At 38.9% G+C, this 20,582-nt stretch overlaps 1 protein-coding gene across 3 annotated transcripts in view; it reads right to left on the minus strand.

Annotated features, from left to right (window-relative positions):
- GKAP1 (G kinase anchoring protein 1) overlaps positions 1-20,582 on the minus strand; it is an 81,718-nt gene that overhangs the window by 23,634 nt on the left and 37,502 nt on the right. The window contains exon 8 of one of the 3 annotated variants that reach the window (XM_050761671.1): positions 5,577-5,729. The exons of 1 other annotated variant lie outside the window; for it this stretch is intronic. In XM_050761671.1, the coding sequence (XP_050617628.1) occupies positions 5,577-5,729 (153 nt within the window). Of the gene's footprint in view, positions 1-5,572; positions 5,730-20,582 lie in introns of all 3 variants that reach the window. One more of the 3 variants, XM_050761672.1, reaches the window with a different exon arrangement.

A 20,582-nucleotide genomic window follows, 5' to 3' on the forward strand; every position in this document is an offset into this window, starting at 1 on the left:
AGGCAAACATCACATGTTTTCATTTACTTGTGAGATCTAAAATTCAGAACAACTGAACCAATGGAATTACAAAGTAGAAGGATGGTTACTAGAGGCTGGGAAAGGCAGCGAGGGGGTGGGCAGGAGGTGAGGATAGTTAATCTGTACCAAAAAATTAGAAAGAATGAATAAGACCTAATATGTGATAGCACAACAGGGTGACTATAGTCAATAATTTAATTGTACATTTAAAAATAACTAAAATAGCATAATTGGATTGTTTGTAACACAAAGGATAAATGCTTACAAGATGTGCTTATGTAAGCATTGCATGCCTGTATCAAAATATCTCCTGGAACCCATAAATATATATACCTACTATGTAGCCACAAAAAATAATTAAAAAAAAAAAACAAAACGCAAAGAAAACCCAAATCCTACTCTAAGTTCCTAATTCAAATGCTATTTTCTCCTCACAAAGCCATCTCTGATCCCCTTTCCTGTGAATTACTACAGCATTTTAACAGTGTATCTTTTCTGGGGCTTACCATTTTTTGCCTGTACAAAAATAATTATCTATTAAGTACATACTGGTGGAAAACATGTTCTGCTAAACATTTTAAATCATAATCTATAACTTCCCTAATAGTGTAAGAATGGCAGGTAATTTCATCCCAATGTAATACAATTGATAAAACTGTTTGATTTCAAAGTTTGTTCTCTTTCCACTATGTCACACTATCACTTTGGTTTTATATCATACTGCTACTTAATTATTTAAACGTGTTAATATCAAGTTATATACCCAACTTCTTTCTATAAAGGCCTTGAGGAACCTAATTATGTGCTGAAATATACAAATATCATTCCTTCTATCCAAAAATGATCTCAGGTGGCTTTAAAATTTAAGAAGATACTACAAAGGGGAAAATCATAATGAAAAAGGAAAACCATAATCAATGAAAAAGGAAGAAGTGAATACACTAACCGTAAATGTTAATTAACATGGTTGCTTGGTGATATGGTTTGGCTCTGCCCCCACCCAAATCTCATCTTGAATTATAATAATCCCCAAGTGTCAAGGTGGAACCAGGTGGAGAGGGCGGTTTCCCCCATACTGTTCTTCGGTTAGTGAGTGAGTTCTCATGAGATCTGATGGTTTTATAAGGGGCTTCCCCTCTTTGCTCAGCACTCATTCTCTCTTCTGCCATCCTGTGAAGAGGTGCCTCACACCATGATTGTAAGCCTCCTGAGGCCTCCCTAGCCACACAGAACTTTGAGTCAAACCTCTTTTCTTTATAAATTACCCAATCTCGGGTATTTCTTCACAGCAGTATGTGAACGGACTAATACAGTAAATTGGTACCACAGAGAGTCAGGGGCTGCTATAAAGATACCTGAAAATGTGGATGTGACTTTGGAACTGGGTAACAGGCAGAGGCTGGAACATTTTGGAGGGTTTAGAAGACAGGAAAATGTGGGAAAATCTGGAACTTCCTAGAGACTTTTGAATAACAATGAAGTCCAGGCTGAGGTGATCTCAGATGGAGATGAGGAACTTGTTGGGAACTGGAGTAAAGGTCATTCTTGCTACGCTTTAGCAAAGAAACTGGTGGCTTTTTGCTGCTGCCCTAGAGATCCGTGTAACTTTGAGCTTCAGAGAGGTGATTTAGGGTACCTGGTGAAAGAAATTTCTAAGCAGCAGAGCATTCAAGAGGTGTCAGAGCATAAAAGTTCAGAAAATTTGCAGCCTGACAATGCAGTAGAAAAGAAAAATCTATTTTCTGGGTAGAAATTCAAATCCACTGCACAAGTAAGGAGGAGCCAAATGCTCATCACCAAGACAATGGGGAAAATTTCTCCAGGGCATGTCAGAGACCTTCACAGAAGCCCCTCCCATCACAGGCCTGGAAGCCTAGGAGGGAAAATTGGTTTTCTGGGCTGGGTCCAGGGCCCCTATGCTGTGTGCAGCCTACAGACTTGGTGCCGTGTGTCCCAGCTGCTCCAGCCGTGGCTAAATGGGGACAAGGTACAGCTCAGGCTTTTGCTTCAGAAGGTGCAAGCCCCAAGTCTTGGCAGCTTCTACATGATGTTGGTCCTGTGGGTGCACAGAAGAACTGAGGTTTGGGAACCGCTGCCTAGATTTCAAAGGATGTATGGAAACTCCTGGATGTCCAGGTAGAGGTGTGCTACAGGGGCAGAGCCCTCACGGAGAACCTCTGCTAGGGCAGTGTGGAAGGGAAATGTGGGGTCAGAGCCCCCACACAGAGTCCCTACTGGGGCACTGCCTAGCAGAGCTATGAGAAGAGGGCCACTGTCCTCCAGACCCCAGAATGGTAGATCCGTCGACGGCTTGCACTGGAAAAACCGCAGGCACTCAATGCCATCCGTGAAAGCAGTCAGTTAGTGGGGGTTGTACCCTGCAAAGCCATAGGGACAGAGCTACCCAACGCCGTGGGAGCCTATCTCTTGCATCAGCAAGACCTGGATGTGAGATGTGGAGTCAAAGGAGATCATTTTAGAACTTTAAGATTTAATGACTGCCCTATTGGATTCCAGACTTGCATGGGGCCTGTAGCCCATTTTGGCCAGTTTCTCCAATTTGGAATGGGCGTATTTACCCAATGCCCGTACTCCCACTATATCTAGGAAATAACTAACTTACTTTTGACTTTACAGGCTCAGAGGCAGAAGGGACTTGCCTTGTTTCAGATGAAACTTTAGAGTTGGACTTTTGGGTTAATCCTGGAATGAGTTAAGACTTTGGAAGACTTTTGGGAAGGCATGATTGTGTTTTGAAATGTGAGGACATGAGACTTGGGAGGGGCCTGGGGCAGAATGATATGGTTGGCTGGGCCCATGTGTCAAAGGCGGGACCAGGTGGGAGATAACTGAATTACGGGGATGGTTTCCCCCATACTGTTCTTGTGATAGTGAGTGAATACTCATGAGATCTAATGGTCTATAAGGGGCTTCCCCCTTCACTTGGCACTCATTCTCTCTCCTACCACCCTGTGAAGAGGTGCTTTCCACCATGATTGTAAGTTTCCTCAGGCCTCCCCAGCCAAGTGAACTGTGAGTCAATTAAACCTCTTTCCTTTATAAATTACCCAGTCTTGGCTATTTCTTCATAGCAGCATGAGAATGGACTAACATGTTTGGATTGCACATAAAATTTGGAAGTCAAGGAAAGATAAGAAAACATTAAATTTAATTCAGTGCCAGAAAGAACCTCATGAGTACATCAGGGTAGGCAAGGATTTCCCACTACTAAGTTGAGAATAGATTTTCCATAAGAAATAGTGTTATTTATAAACAAATCTTATTGCTGCTTTAGAGTAAAAAGTTCTTAAAGCTTCTCCTGTATACCATATAACACAAACATTAATAGATGGTGTTAATTTGCTATATGACTGAATTTACCAGTCTTTGCGGTAAACAAAGAGGTAACATCCATTGAAGAGAGGAAAAGATGGAAAACAGATGCGAACCAGATTCCGAATTTGGAATGGCTATTGTAGGAATTTGTCAAAGTTAGAAAGAGATCAATCAAAGGACCATTAAGAAGAAATGAGACTATGGCAAAAGTTACATAGCACTGATTTTCAGATAACATTAGCAGTGTTTTAAAAAATACTTTTTAAACACCTGGTGGCCGGAGAATTAAAATAGGCAAGGTAGACAATATTGTGAGAGCCAATGCTACATACTGGCAAGAAAAGAATCACAGAAAAATTAAGGAAGTAAGGGTAAAGTGTTCATGGGGACATTACTGAAATTACTACAAGTTTCAAGCTGGGAGAAATGATGGATTAGAGGTCAATATAGGGTAAAGAACAGGTTCACAGTTAAGACGAAGTAAGAGACTAGTGGTTATGGTGAGAAAAATAAATGCAGACATAGAGGTCTGAGAGGTAACACATTTTCTCTGTATGATGGAATTTAAGATGTGGCAGTGAGGATCTTGGAGTACGTCTCACCTCTTCCTGGTCTCATATAACCAGGACCAGGGTATGAGGACAGAAAGCATTTTTTTCTCCTTCAGATAATATATTTTGGGTAACACTGGCATGTAGCAGAGGCTGGCAACTTTTTCTGTAAAGGGTCCAACAACAAACATCTTAGACTTTATGGGTTTTATACAGTCTCTGTCACATATTTTTTGTTGTTGTTGTTGGAGTCTTGCTCTGTTATTCAGGCTAGAGCGCAGCGGTGTGATCATGGCTCACTGCAATCTCCACCTCCTGGGTTCAAATGATTTCCTGCCTCAGCCTTCCAAGTAGCTGGGACTACAGGCGCCCACACACTCGATTTTTTTTTTTATTTTTAGTACAGACAGGGTTTCACCACGTTGGCCAGGCTGGTCTCGAACTCCTGACCTCAAGTGATCCGCCTGCCTCAGTCTCCCAAAAGTGCTGGGATTACAGGCATGAGCCACAGCACCCAGCCATATTCTCTCTTTTCTAATTTTTAAAATTATTTAATGTTGTAACACAGTCTTGCTCTGTCACTCAGGCTGGAGTCCAGAGGCACGATCTTGGCTCACTGCAACCCCACCTCCTGGGTTCAAGCAATTCTCATGTCTCAGCCTACCAAGTAGCTGAGATTATAGGCATGTGCCACCATGCCTGGTTAATTTTTGTATTTTTAGTGGAGATGAGGTTTTGCTGTGTTGGCCAGGTTGGTCTTGAACTCCTGGTCTCAAGTGATCTGTCTGCTTCAGCCTCCCAAGCTGCTGGGATTACAGGTATGAGCCACTGTGCCAGGCTCTTTTCTCTTTTTAAAATACTATTTTGAAAATATGAATGCCATTCTTAGCTTACAGTCCTTGTAATAACAGACCACTGACCAGGTTTGATTCATGGGCTATAGCTTACTCTGTTGTATAGGATAAAATTCTAACTTCTTAGTTTCACAGAAAAGACATTTCTGACATAAATCCAATCTATTTCTCCAGTCATGTCATCCCAGACTTGCTTAACAGTAAACTTTTTAGTTGCAGAATTTTTCAGTTTCCTAAATATTTAGTCTAGGGCCTTTGATATTTCAGGACGTCTGTTCTTGCAGCTCCCTTAGACCCAAAGTCTTTCTCTATTTCTCAGCTTATACAGTTCCTCACTATCCATACTCCATCCCAAATGTCACTTTTTATATAACCATCACAATTCACCCAAGCAGTGATCAATTACCTTCAGTATTCAAAACCTCTTTTTTATTGTTCATATCTCCCTTAAAGTCTTCATTTGTGCTGAATGATGATCCTTTTACAGGTCTACCTCTCCATATCCCCACAACTCTGAGTATCTAAGGGAAGAAAGGTCTTATCCATCTTCACGTTTCCACTCACTCCTATGAGTGCCTAACAGTACATGGCTTATGGCACATGCTCAGCAAATAGTCATCAACGAATGAACTAGTTCATATATGTATAAGTATACTTCATACTTTCTAATATAAATATTTGAGTGATAATTACTAAGATCATATCCTAAACTACTACTTTACACAATAATTTGATTCCACTGCTTACTTGTTTAAAAAATAAAAATTACATTTCAATTTACTGTGATTTTAAGAGAATTTTCTACTTTACATGCCTGGTTGTGTTCATGAGCTGTACAATTATCTGTTCCATTATATTCTGTAAGCTGTTCTCTTCGTTTTTCTCTAATAAGAATTTTATGAACATCATCTTCCAGTCTATTGAAGAATCCTCCATCATGTGATAAAGTCTGAGAAGAACTCAATTCCTGTCAAAAATGAATTATGATTTACTATCATTCAACATGCATTGTTATGCATTTAATACACCTAGTCAACCACTAGAAGGGATACGCATTTGGTACACCTAGTCAAGCACTAGAAGGATTAAAAAAAAGAAAGAAAAATGACAGCTACGAGACAATCAACCACTTGGTCCTTCTCCATCTCCAGAAGATAAAACAGTAGAGACACATTTGGAAATTTCCTTTCATTGTATTTTTTGGACTTAGATATTGCTTTTTAAATTTCTGTTATATACTGAACAACTCACCCACTTAATGGGTACAAGACAGTGGTTTTTTAATATATTCAGAGTTGTACAACCATCACCCCAATCAACTGTATGACAATTCCATCACCCCAAAAAGAAACTGTACCCATTAGCAGTCACTCCCCATTTCCTCCTAATACCTGCTGCCTGCCCCAGGCAACACTAATCTATTTACTGTCTCTATAGATTCGCCTATTATGGACATTTTGTATATATGGAATAACCCAATATGTGAACCTTTGACTGGCTCTGACTTAGCAAAATATTTTCAAGATTCATTCATATTATGGCTTGTAGCAGCACTTCATTCCTTTTTATTGCCAAATATCTCATCCTACATTTTATTTCTCCATTCACTGGTTGATAGACATTCAGGTTGTTGCTACTTTTTGGTTATTATGAATTATGCTGCTATAATATTCATGCACAAGATTTTGCATGGACATATTTTCAGTTCTCTCGGGTATATACCTAAGAGTAGAACTGCTGGTGACTCTATGTTTAACCTTTTGAGATATCACTAGATAATTTTCCAAAGCAGTCCATCATTTTACAATCCCATCAGCAGTCTAGCGGGTTGCAATTTATCCGCATTCTTATCAACACTTGTTCTGCCTTTTTCATGATAGCCACTGGGTGAGAAGTGCTGTCTCACTGGGGTTTTCAGTTGCATTTCCCTGACAGCGAATGGTGCTGAACATCCCTTTTGTGTGCTTATTGGAGATTTGTATATCTTTTTGGAGAAATGTCTTCTTAGATCCTTTGCCCATTTTTAACTGGGTTACTTGTTTTTTTGAGTTGTAACAGTTCTTTATATATTCTACATGTCTATATCTTATTGAATATGATCTGCAATCATTTACTCTCATTTCGTGGGTTGTCTTGGCATATTCTTGATGGTATTCTTTGTATCACAGAAGTTTTTAAAGTTGATGAAATCCAATTTTATCCAAGAAACCACTGCCTAACTCAAAAATTTACTTCTATATTTTCTTCTAAAAGTTTTATAGATTTAGCTCATGTGTTTAGTTCTGTGATCCATTTTGAGTTAATTTTTGTACACGGTGTGAAGAAAGGGTCGAAATTCACTCTTCTGCATGACGATATCTAGCATCATGCGTTGAGAAGACTATTCTTTTGCCCTTTTAACTGTGTTGGGACTCTTGTCCAAAATCAATAGTTTGTTTCTGAACTCCTAATCTTATTCTACCAATCTGTAAATGTCTATTCTTATGCCAGTACCACACTGTCTTGATTATCATAGCTTTATGTTGCTCAATCTTTTACACTGCTTTTTTTTTTTTTTGAGACGGATTTTCACTCTTGTTGCCCAGGCTAGAGAGCAATGGCATGATCTTGGCTCACTGCAACCTCTACCTCCTGGGTTCAAGCAATTCTCCCACCTCAGCCTCCTGAGTAGCTGGTATCACAGGCATGTACGTCTAGCTAATTTGTATTTTTAGTAGAGACGGGGTTTCACCATGTTGGCCAGGCTGGTCTCGAACTCCTGACCTCAGGTGATCTGCCCGCCTTGGCCTCCCAAAGTGCTGGGATTACAGGCATGAGTCACTATGCCCAGCCTTACATTGCATTTTAAAATAATTTTTATATAAATTCTACATGCCAATAGAAGATTTGTAAAAGATAAGATTTTTTTATCACTGTCTATCCAATTATATAATAGAAATTTTACATTCTCCAAGAGAAGGAGCATTTCCTCTTCGACATCCTGTTATGAAGACAGAGATTGAAGAAAATATTCCTTTCACTCATTGGTTTCACCTATGTCCCACATTCTCTCTCCCGATCTCGGCTCACTACAACCTTCACCACTCAGGTTCAAGCGATTCTTGTGCCTCAGCCTCCCAAGTAGCTGGGATTACAGGCACATGCCACCACTCCTGGCTATTTTTTTTTTTCCAGTAGAGATGGGGTTTCACCCCATTGGCCAGTGGGTCTCAAATTCCCGACCTCAGATGATCCACCCGCCTCAGCCTCCCAAAGTGCTGGGATTACAGGTGTAAGCCACCATGCCTGACCCCACATTCTTGAGCTACAGTTATTCACAATTTCACAATTTTACCCATCTCAATTGTATTTGTGGGCAAATGACCCCAAGGTTCAATAATTGTTCATACTTGTCACTTCATATTATCTTAGAAAGTAAAGTGTTTGAAAAAAACTTTATTTGTATATCAGTGCTTACTATATGAATGACATTAAAAATGATTGTACAACACTTTATATTTTGCAAAGCACTTAAACAAACATTACCTTATTTGAATTTCATAAACATCATGAGAAGTTGATAGAGCAAGTATTATTTCCCCACCAAGTAATTATGGCCTTAAGAATGCATGTGCAATTGCTAAGGGATACAGGTATAACTCTAAGATTACTGCTTCATAAAATAGTTCCAGTATATTCTTGTAATATTCTATTTTACAGCAATAAATACAGAAATGCTAAAAACACTGCTGAGCTTCTGTGGAAGGAATAACATACTGCTACCAACTAATCAGCCTCTGGATTTCATATCACTAGAGATTATAATTCTAGCCAATGTCCCTGTTGTTGATAGTTGCTCCTATTACCATCATGCCTATCACAAAGGGTATTCTGTCTCTTAAGTATTTTTGAGTGAGGCATGAAGTTTCTTTCTGATCTAGAGATGGGATTTTTTTCAAAAGATTTACTGATAAAAAAAACTATAGGGGGGAGAAAAGCAAAAATAAATCAACTACTACATCCCACACATATCAGAAAAAAAGATAAAAATACGGCAAACGTAAGAATATGAAATATTTAACTTAATAAGTCCAGTCAAATTCAATTTCAGTTTAATTCAAATTCTGCACACCTATTTGGTACCAAGCATACAATGAATAAGACACTACGGTGCTTATATAAGTATAGACATACAGATCAATGGAACGGAATTGAGGATCTAGATATAAGCCTTCATATCTATGATCAAATTTACTTTTTAAAAAGGTGTCAAGGTATTTTATTAAGGATATAAGAGTGTTGTGCTGGGAGAAGTGTCTATGCATATGCCAAAAGGTAAATTTGGACTTTCTTCACAATTCACAAAAATTAACTCAAAATATGGATCACAGACTTTAAAGGAAGAACTAAAACCATAAAGCCTCTAGAATAAATCATCATGGCTTGTGTTAGGCAAAGATTTATTTATTGAACACAAAAGGCACAATCCATAAAGTGACAAACTAGACTTGATAACAATTTAAAATTTTTGTGCTTCAAAACACACAATTAAAAAACCAAAAAGACATCCCCAAAATATGTACGTCTATTATGTATCAATAAAAAATTAAAAAGAAAAGGCAAGGCACAGCCTGGAAGAAAGTATTTGTAAATCATGTATCTAACAGCGGATTTGTTTCCAGACACATAAGGAAATCATACAAATCAATAAGAAAACACACAAAAATGAACAAAAAATTTGAATAGATATTTCAAGAAGATGTAAGAATGGCTGATAAGCATATGAAAAGATGTCTGAAATCACCAGTTATTAGGAACATGTAAATTAAAACTACAATGAAATACATTACATACCCACTAGAACGGCTATAATCAAAACAAGAGATAATACCAAGTGTTGACAAGGATGCACAGGAACTAGAACTCTCATATATTGCTGGGGGGAGTGAAAAATGGTAGTCATTTTGAAAAACAATTTGACAGACTCTTCAAAAGTTAGACATAAATTCACCATACAACCCAGCCATTTCACTCCTAAGTAACCACCTAAGAGAAATTAAAACATATCCACACACAGACATATGTCAAATGTTCACAGCAAGCCTATAACCGGTGAATAAACAACATTTATACAATGAAATACTATTCAGTGGTATACTGCTGCTGCATGCTACAACATGGATATACCTCAGAAACATTATGCTAAGTGAAAGAAGCCAAACACAAAGACTACACATTCTATGAGTCCATTATTGGTTACAAGAAACTGCAAATCTCTAGAGACAGAAAGTAGATCAGTGGTTGCCAGGGGCTGAAGGTGGGAGTAGGAATTGACTACAAATGGTTATGAGGGAACTTTCTGAGATTATGGATACGTTCCAAAACTAGACTGTGTTTATGGCTGCACAACTATGAGCAAATTACATACTTGCAATGGGTGAATTTTATAGTACTTAAATTATAACTCAATACAGCTGTTAAAAAAAAAAAAAAAAAAAACACCCTTGATCCCACACCATTCTACTTAAAAACTAGAATAATACCTATAGACCTTCTGGCCCATCCATATACTCTTTCCTTAGTCTCATCTTCGTGCCTCCAGGAGGAACCATTACCTCAACTTAGTGTTGATCATTTCCATGTTTCTGTTGTTTTACAGATGCACCACTAAATAATAAAATTTCATTTTGTTTGGTTTCTTAACTTCTTATTATGAAAATTTTCACCCATATATTCTACACTTAGATTTAAGGATTTTCTATATTTGAACCTCCTTTTTGCGCCTAGGTACTTTATACTAAAGTACAGTTATTATGATAGTTCATCTAGAAATTCTTTCACATGCAGCTATAAAACAATTGTCCAATTTAACCATATTATCATTATCATACCTAACAAAAATCATATTTGTTAACATCACCTTATTCCTACTTATTATTATTATTTTGTAGACAGTTTTGCTCTAGGCACGTGCCATCACACCTGGCTAATTTTTCTATTTTTAGTAGAGATGGGGTTTCACCACGTTGGCCAGGCTGGCCTCTGACTTCCTGGCCTCAAGTGATCCACCTACCTCGGCCTCCTGAAGTGCTGGGGAACTGCGCCTGGTCTATACCTACTTTACGTTTAAATTTCAATTGTATAAAAGTCTTTTATTGCTAATCTAATAAAAGCCTACACATATTGCATTTGATATCTCTTTTTTTTTTTGAGACGGAGTCTCGCTCTGTCACCCAGGCTGGAGGGCAGTGGCATGATCCACTGCAAGCTCCGCCTCCCGGGTTCACGCCATTCTCCTGCCTCAGCCTCCTGAGTAGCTGGGACTACAGATGCCTGCCACCACGCCCAGCTAATTTTTTTGTTTTTTTTTTTTTTTTTTTAGTAGCAACAGGGTTTCACTGTGTTAGCCAGGATGGTCTTGATCTCCTGACTTCGTGATCCACCCACCTCGGCCTCCCAAAGTGCCGGGATTACAGGCGCTACCCACTGCGCACGGCCTGCATTTGATATCTCTTAAATCTTCCTCAATCTAGAGAACCTCATCCACACCCAAACTTTTCTTCTCCGTAACAGTTTCTTGTTGAAGAGACCAGGTCAGTTGTCCTACAAAGTTATCTATCTTCTAAATTTGCCGGATTGTTCCCTTTAGGTATCACTTAACTTGCACTTCTAACTCCTACATCTCCTGTAAAACGGAAATCAGATCTTAAGGTTTGATTTACATATAGATTAAACATTTTTAGCAGGAATACTTAGTTCTGCTGAATTTTAAGTTTTATAAAATTGGTATCACTCTGATGCATTCCTCTGAGACTGGTTCTTCACTCAACATTCTCTTTTGGATTCATCCATGTTGTTACCTGGACTTAAATATTCATTTGCTTTCACTACTACGTAATCCATTGTGTGATTATACTAAAATTTATCCATTCTACTGAAGATAAACATTTGAATTTTTTCGAATTTGTTTCCTGAGTAGTATGGAGATCATCATGCTGGGCCATTGCACACATAAATATTTCTGTACATGGTTCCTAGGAAATACATGCAATCTTCTCTAAGGCATGTGTACCTACAAGTGAACTGCTAAATCATAATCTGTATCAGAGGTGAACACACTACAGCCCAAAATGCTGCCTCTTTTTCACAAATGAAGTTTTATTGGAACACAGCCATGCATGCTCATTCATTTAAGTATTGTCTATAGCTGTTTTTATACTACAGTGGTAGAACTAAGTAGTTGTGGCAGAGACTGGATGTACCTCAAAGCCTAAAATATTTGCTACCTAGTCCTTCACAGAAAAAAAACTGCTGACTCCTGGGCCATAACGAATATTTGACTTTATATGAACACCAAACTCATGCAAAATATTTGTACTAATTTGCATTCCCACCAATATAAACTGATCCAAAACTCGATTGATCTATAATCTCTGAATCTTTTTGTCTGTACACTTTGTAATTTCTGCCTGCCTGCTGAGTGGAAAAAAACCAGTATCTCAGTGTGATCATAACTGCATTTCTCTGGTTAGCAGCAAAATCGAATATTTTGTATGTTTTTGCTATTCATATTTCCTATTTTGTGAAATGCATAATGTCACTTGTCTATTTTTTATATTTTTATGAGACAGTAATCATTTGATTGGAGTTCTTTATTTGCATACTAATGCTTTATCAGTTCTGTTTTGAAAATAGCTTTTTCGCATTTGTGCCTTGTCTTTTTATATCCATTCTGGTATGTTGTGAAAATAAGTTATTCATTTTGAGTGACATCTACTTTATCAACCTTTTGTTTTATGGTTAGTGTTTTTGCTAAGTATTCCCCTAACCATATGCCACAAATACATTTTACTGTATTTTATAGTTCTAAAAGTTATAACATTTGCCTTTCATATATGCATTCAATTTATATAGAACTGATTTTAATGTGTGATAGAAGGCAGAGTTCCAATTCGGACTTTTTTCTAATATGGCTAAGAAAGAGTCCCTTGCTTTTTCATATATAAGACATTACGATGTTAGAATATTTAACACAGTGTAGTATCAGCACAGGAATAAACTCACCAGCAGAACAAAATAGCTCAAAAACAAACACATGCATATATGGAATACTGATAAATGACAGAGTGACATCATATATGGTTCTTCTTTAGGAGTTCTTAGCTACTTTTTGGCAATTGCTTTTCCATATTAGTAACTTGTTGAGTTTTTTTTTTTCTTTTTGACACTCCTGCCTCAACCTCCCGAGTAGCTGGGATTACAGGTGCCTGCCACCAGGCCCAGGTAATTTTTTTTTTATATTTTCAGTAGAGACAGGGTTTCACTGTTAGCCAGGATGGTCTTGATCTCCTGACCTTGTGATCCACCTGCCTCGGCCTCCCAAAGTGCTGGGATTACAGGCGTGAGCCACTGCGCCCGGCCAACTTGTTGAGTTCTTAAAACTCCAGGATTTTCACTGCAACTGCAAAGACCCTATATATCAATTTGAGAAAAACTGTCACTTTCATTACAATACTTTCATATTTCCAAGGGCTCCAAAGTCACCTTCTCAAGGACTAGCCTCTCAGCTTTACAGTTTTAAGATACCTTAATATACAGTAACATGCAAACTTCAAAACGGTCCATGTATATGTGCTATTTCTCTTTTACCACTCTCGAGTGCTTTTAACTTATTTCAAGAGGGAATCCAAATAATGATGTTCTGGCCAGGTATAATAGCTCACACCTATAATCCCAGCACTGTGGAAAGCAGGAGAGTTGCTTAAGTCTAGGAGTTCAAGATCAGCCTGGGCAACATAGCAAGACCCCATCTCTACGAAAAGTAGAAAATATTAGCTGGGTATGGTGGTGTGCACCAGTAGTCCTAGCTACTCAGGAGGATGAGGCAGGAGGATCACTTGAGCTCAGGAGATTGAGGCTGCAGTGAGCTTTGATCACACCACTGCCCTCCAGCCTGAGTGTGACAGAGCAAGACCCTGTCTCAAAAGAAAATGGTATTCTTCCAGTCAGAATGGCTATTATTAAAAATAAAAAAATAACAGATGCTGATGAGGTTGTGGAGAAAAGGCTTTTACACTTTTGGTGGGAGTGTAAATTATTTATTTCAAAGACCTAGAGGCAGAAATATGATTCAACCCAGCAATCCCATTACTGGATAGATACCCAAAGGAATATAAATCATTCTATTATAAAGATACATGCATGCATATGTTCACTGCAGCACTATTCACAATAGCAAAGACATGAGATCAACCCAAATGCCCATCAATGATAGACTAGATAAAGAAAATGTGGTACATATATGCCATGGAATACTGTGCAGCCATGCACAAGGATGGAGCTGGAAGCTATTATCCTCAGAAACTAATTCAGGAACAGAAAACCAAATACTGTTGTGTTCTCACTTATAAGTGGGAACTGAATGGATGAGAACATATAAACACAAGGTGGGGGGGAACAAAACACACTGGGGCCTGTGGAAGAGCGGGGGATGGGGGAAGGGAGAACATCAGGAAACACAGCTAATGGATGCTGGGCTTAATACTTAGGTGATGGGATGATCTGTGCAGCAAATTGCCATGGCACACATTTACCTATGTAACGAACCTGCAAATCTTGCACATGTACCCCTGAACTTAAAAGTTGGAAATTAAAAAAAAAGAAAGAACACAGTGTTCTTCAACGAGCTATTACATTAAGTATGACATTATATACAAGTTAAGCTTACTTTTTCTCACCCCTAAGATGAACCTGATGGACTCAAATTTTGAACTTGACTTGAAATAATTATTATTAAACTCTTGTTATGCAAATAATACTATGCTCTGCATGGGCTACTCTCATGGAATTCACAGTGTACTGAGAAAGACAACTAGTACATGAAATAGTAACAGACCCAATAATTAAGCACTCTTCTGTACATCAGGGATGGCAAGAATCTGTAAAATATGCACCAACTTCTTCTTTTGTAAATGGCAATATAATTAACTGATAATTGTACTTTTTCTTGCTGAGCAACAACAGTATCAGAATTCTTAACGCAAAGCTCCATAAAAGCCCTAACAATATACTTCAACTGGCAGACAAAATGAAACCTACTATATGCCTGTTACAAATATCATTAAAGGCCGGGCATGGTGGCTCAAGCCTGTAATCCCAGCACTTTGGGAGGCTGAGACGGGCCGATCACGAGGTCAGGAGATTGAGACCATCCTGGCTAACACAGTGAAACCCCGTCTCTACTGAAAAATACAAAAAACTAGCCGGGCGAGGTGGCGGGCGCCTGTAGTCCCAGCTACTCGGGAGGCTGAGGCAGGAGAATGGCGTAAACCCGGGAGGCGGAGCTTGCAGTGAGCTGAGATCCGGCCACTGCACTCCAGCCTGGGCGACAGAGTGAGACTCCGTCTCAAAAAAATAAATAAATAAATAAATAAATAAATAAATAAATATCATTAAAATGTACAGGAGAGACAGACCAAACAAGTCTAGGGAAGGTTTTGGTGAGAAGGTAGAACATTTATTCATCAACAACATTCATTTACATTACCTACTATATGCCAGAAATGAGGACTACTGGGGACAAAGTTAACAAAAATAGGCAGTAAGGAAAAGGACTCTCTATTCGATAAAATGTTCAAGGATCGCTGGCTAACCAAATGCAGAAGATTGAACTGGACCCCTACCTATCACCATATACAAAGATTAACTCGAGATGGATTCAAAACTTAAATGTAAGACCTAAAACTACAAGAATCCTAAAATAAAATCTAGGAAATACCAATGCAGACACTGGCCTCGCGAAAGAGTTTATGAACAACTCCTCAAAAGCAACTGCAGGTCGGGCACGGTGGCTCATGCCTGTAGTCCCAGCACTTTGGGAGGTCAAGGTAGGCGGATCACTGGAGCCCCGGAGTTTGAGACCAGCCTGGACAACATGGCGAAACCCTGTCTCTACCAAAAATACAAAAAATTAGCTGGAAGTGGTGGCATGTGCCTGTAGTCCCAGCTACTCAGGAGGCTGTGGTGGGAGGATTGCTTGAGCCTCAGAGGCAGAGGTTGCAGTATGCCGAGACCGTGCCGTTGCACTCCAGCCTGGGTGACAGAGCAAGACCCTGTCTCAAAAAAAAAAAAAAAAAAAAAAAAAAGCCAATTGTAACAAAAACAAAAACTGACAAATGGGACCTAGTTAAACTAAAAAGCTTCTGCACAGCAAAATAAACTATCCACAGAGTAAAGACAACCCAGACAATTCTTTTTTTTTTTTTTTTGAGACGGAGTCTCGCTCTGTCGCCCGGGCTGGAGTGCAGTGACCGGATCTCAGCTCACTGTAAGCTCTGCCTCCCGGGTTTACGCCATTCTCCTGCCTCAGCCTCCCGAGTAGCTGGGACTACAGGCGCCCGCCACCTCGCCCGGCTAGTTTTTTGTATTTTTTAGTAGAGACAAGGTTTCACTGGGTTAGACAGGATGGTCTCGATCTCCTGACCTCGTGATCCGCCCGTCTCGGCCTCCCAAAGTGCTGGGATTACAGGCTTGAGCCACCACGCCCGGCCTCTTTTTTTTTTTTTTTTTGAGAGAGAGTCTTGCTCTCGCTGTGTGGCCAGGTTGGAATTTTTTTTTTTTTTGAGACAGAGTCTGGCTCTGTTGTCAGGTTGGAGTGCAGTGGCGTGATCTCGGCTCACTGCAACCTGCACCTCCCGGGTTCAGGCGATTCTCCTGCCTCAGCTCCCAAGTAGCTGGGACTACAGGTACACATCACCACACCCAGATAATTTTTGTACTTTTAGTAGAGACAGGATTTCACCATGTTGGTCAGGATGGTCTCGATCTCTTGACCTCATGATCTGCCCACCTCAGCTTCCCAAAGTACTGGGATTACAGGAGTGACCCACCACGCCCAGCCCCCCCTTTTATTTTTAAGTCATGGGGTCTCACTCTGTCGCCCATGCTAGAGTGCAGTGGTGCTATCATAGCTCATCCTGGAATTCCTGGGCTCAAACAATCTTCCTGCCTCAGCATCCAGAGTAGCTGGGACTACAGGTGTGCACCACTGAGCCTAATGTTTTTTACAAAACTTTTTAAGAGATGGGATCTCACTATGTTGCCTAGGCTGGTCTGGATCTCCTGGCCTCGAGCATTCCTCTTACCTCAGCCTCTGGAGTAGCTGGCATTACAGGCGAGAGCCACCATGCCTGGCTCTGGGCTCATCTTGCGTACTCCCTGTCATCACCCTAGATACAGCTATTTCTCCAAGGAGTCCTGGTTCCTTTTATTGGAGAATGGTTTTAGAACCAGTAATCAATTTAACATCACAAAAATAACCTCACATTCTATGGCCCCTGATGTGATATGATAGGAAATATATCACACCATCTAGGAAATACTCTTGCCTCTTGACTCAACTCCTCAAGAAAACAACTTGATGGATGACAGAGCCTTGGCAGATGATAAAAAAGGAAAAAAAATTCTTTTTTTTAAAGAAAACAACTTGAGTCAGGCACAGTGGCTCACTCTTGAAATCCCAACACTATGGGAGGCTAAGGCCGGTAGACCACTTGAGGCCAGGAGTTTCAGACTAGCATGGGCAACCCAGCGAAACCCCGTCTCTACTAAAAAGAAAAAATTAACTGGGTGTGGTGGTGGGCGCCTGTAATCCCAGCTACTCGGGAAGCTGAGGCACAAGAATTGCTTGAACCCAGGAGGCAGAGATTGCAGTGAGCCAAGATCGCGCCACTGCATTCCAGCAAGGACAACACAGAGAGACTCTGTCTCAAAAACAAAACAAAACAAAAAAACAGAAAAGAAAAAAAAAAAAAGAAATGAATCTGTCAAATCTCAACAGCTAATTAACGGTTTGTAAGAAATTCTGTAAAGCTATAACCCCAAGATCTCCAAGTAATCATGTGATCTCACTTGCAGTGAAGGAACAGATAGCAGATGAGAGTAGGGAGTGAAATGGAGAGTCCTAAAGCTGTCTAAATGCTTGGATCCAGTCAACTATGAGGTCAACTCTCCCCCTATTCTTCCATGATGTGGTTATATGAACCAAATAACTGTCTCTGTTTTGTTTATGCTGAATTGAGTTGGCCTTCTGTTGCTTACAACCAAAGAGAGCTAACAAATGTAACACACACAAACAAGGAAAGGCTTAGTAACAAGAATGAGCTCAATACACTGAGAAGAATAGAAAATAGGTTGAATCTTTAGGTAAAACCAGATTCTAGGTGAGATTTATTTAAAGCTAGATTAAATTTATTTGCTTTTAAAATTTAACAGTCTAAAAAAAAAACAAGAAACAAAATTAAAAATTTAGGCCAGGTGCAGTGGCTCACACCTGTAATCCTGACACTTTGGGAGGCTGAGGCGGGTGGATCACGAGGTCAAGAGATGGAGACCATCCTGGCCAATATGGTAAAATGCCAACTCTATTAAAATTACAAAAATTAGCTAGGCATGGTGGTGCACGCCTGTAGACCCAGCTACTCAGGAGGCTGAGGCACGAGAATCGCTTGAACCCGGGAGACAGAGGTTGCAGTGAGCACTCCAGCTTAGCAACGGAGCAAGACTCCATCTCAAAAAGAAAAAAAAAAAAATTAATAGTCTAATTTTATTACTGCCACACTCCTGTGTGTTGGTAGCATTAACTACAGGGTTCACCATTTGGTGTATTTTTCTTTATTCTTTATTTTCAATCGCACTCTGATCATTTATCATAATTTTAGAAATCAACAGATCCAACATTACTCTTCATAATATAACTAGGGCCTAAAGTGAATAAATTATTTGTCCACACTCATAATCAGCTAAAGGTAGACATGTGGAGCATAGTGCTAAAGCACAGTGCTATAAGAAGGAAGTAGGTTGTAGAGACAGATAGGACTGGGTTTGTCCCCTGGTTCCTTTCTTCACACAGTCCTTTTCATTTTTAATATAATTTTTACATAAGTAGTACATGGACATGACAGAAAATTCAGAAGCTTATACTATAAAAAGCAGACTATTTCTTGTATCCCTCTGTCTGATATCTACCCCACCGTCGCCTTTGACAACCACTGTTACAGTTTCTTGGATACTCTTCCAATGATAATGCATTCAAGCATATTGAAGACTTGATCATTTAGACTTCAAGACACATGATGGTCACTACGATTTTTAAAACTAAAACTATACTAGAAGGACCAGAGTTTGGAAGGCCAGAAAAAAGTAGGACTAGAGAGAAATGAGGATCTATGAGATTCCCTTCCTAACAGTTCTGGCATTTAAAAAGCAACATATTAAAAAACAAAACAACTTCAGTCCAACAGAAAAAGACTAAGAATCAAATAAAACTCCTGAAAAGGCATGATTTGTTGAGATTTTATAAAGAGGTATGTACAAGCACCTACTCTAGACAGAAGAAAAAAGAAATAATGAAATTAACCTGAGAACAAGTTTAGTTAACAGTTAGAGGAATATATATGCAGTTCAAGTACACCTCATCAACCCTCAATAAAGTAAAATCTTTTCCCTCCTGAAGTTTATCCAATAAATATCTGATTTAAGAGGAGGTAGGTAAGAAGAATATTATTCTCCACAGATGTTAAGAACTTTAGAGTAGCCATGAAAAAAAATCCCTTGGCCTAAGTAATATATTAAAGATGGAATGAATTAAGTCAATCATTCAGCATACAATGTTAACAAAACCAGTACATTTGTAGGAGCAAATAACATTTTATTTAAGAGTTCAAATGAAAGTTTCTTTAGGGTTTTTTTGATTCTCTGTGGGAAAAAAAAGATCTTCTAAATTCCTAGATCAATGGTATAACCATTGTAACATTTAAATATTTAAGTCCCAGAAAGTAATACCTCTAATGGAAATGGAACATAATTTTGGCATGCTTTTAACAAGTATCAAAAGGTACACCAGTCAGAATAGCTATTATTAAAAAGTCAAAAAATAACAGATACTGACAGTGTTACAGAGAAAGAAATGCTTATACACCGTTGGTGGGAGTGTAAATTAGTTCAACCATTGTGGAAAGCAGTGTGGCAATTCCTCAAAGAACCAAAAACAGAAATACCATTTGATCCAGCAATCCTATTACTGGGTATACACCCAGAGGAATATAAATGGTTCTGTTATAAAGACACATGCACGTGTATGTTCACTGAAGCATTGTTCACAATAGCAGACACAGAATCAACCTAAATGCCCATCAGTGGTAGACTGGATAAAGAAAATGTGGTACATATACACCATGGAATACTATGCAGCCATAAAAAAGAATGAGACTGTGTCCTCTGCAGGGACATGGATAGAGCTGGATACCATTATCCTTAACAAACTAATGCAGAAACAAAAACCAAATACTGCATGTTCTCACTTATAAGTGGGAACTAAATAATGAAAACACATGGACACACAGAGGGGAACAAGACACACTGGGGCTTACCAGAGGGTGAATGAAGGGTGGAAGGAGGGAGAGGATCAGGAAAAATAACTAATGGATACTAGACAAAATACCTGGGTGACAAAACAAACCACTGTGACACAAGTTTACCTATATAACAAACCTACACATGTACCCCTGAACTTAAAAGTTAAAAAACAAAAACAAAAAAAAAGGTAATGTGAATTACGTATTATTATAACCAATTTCTTAATTTAGTTATAAGGGAAATAAATTATAATTAGACTGTATTAACAAATGTGGAACTTAATCATCAGAAATCTTCAAAATGAATGTTATGTATCAGGTAATTTAACAAGACAGAACACAGTTCTAAAATTATAAGGAAATACAAAATATATTATTCTACATACAGAAGCTTGTTTAAATACAACTCATCTTTAATAATTAAATAG

This window comes from Macaca thibetana, chromosome 15 (genome assembly GCF_024542745.1).
Source record: "Macaca thibetana thibetana isolate TM-01 chromosome 15, ASM2454274v1, whole genome shotgun sequence".
NCBI lineage: Eukaryota > Metazoa > Chordata > Mammalia > Primates > Cercopithecidae > Macaca > Macaca thibetana.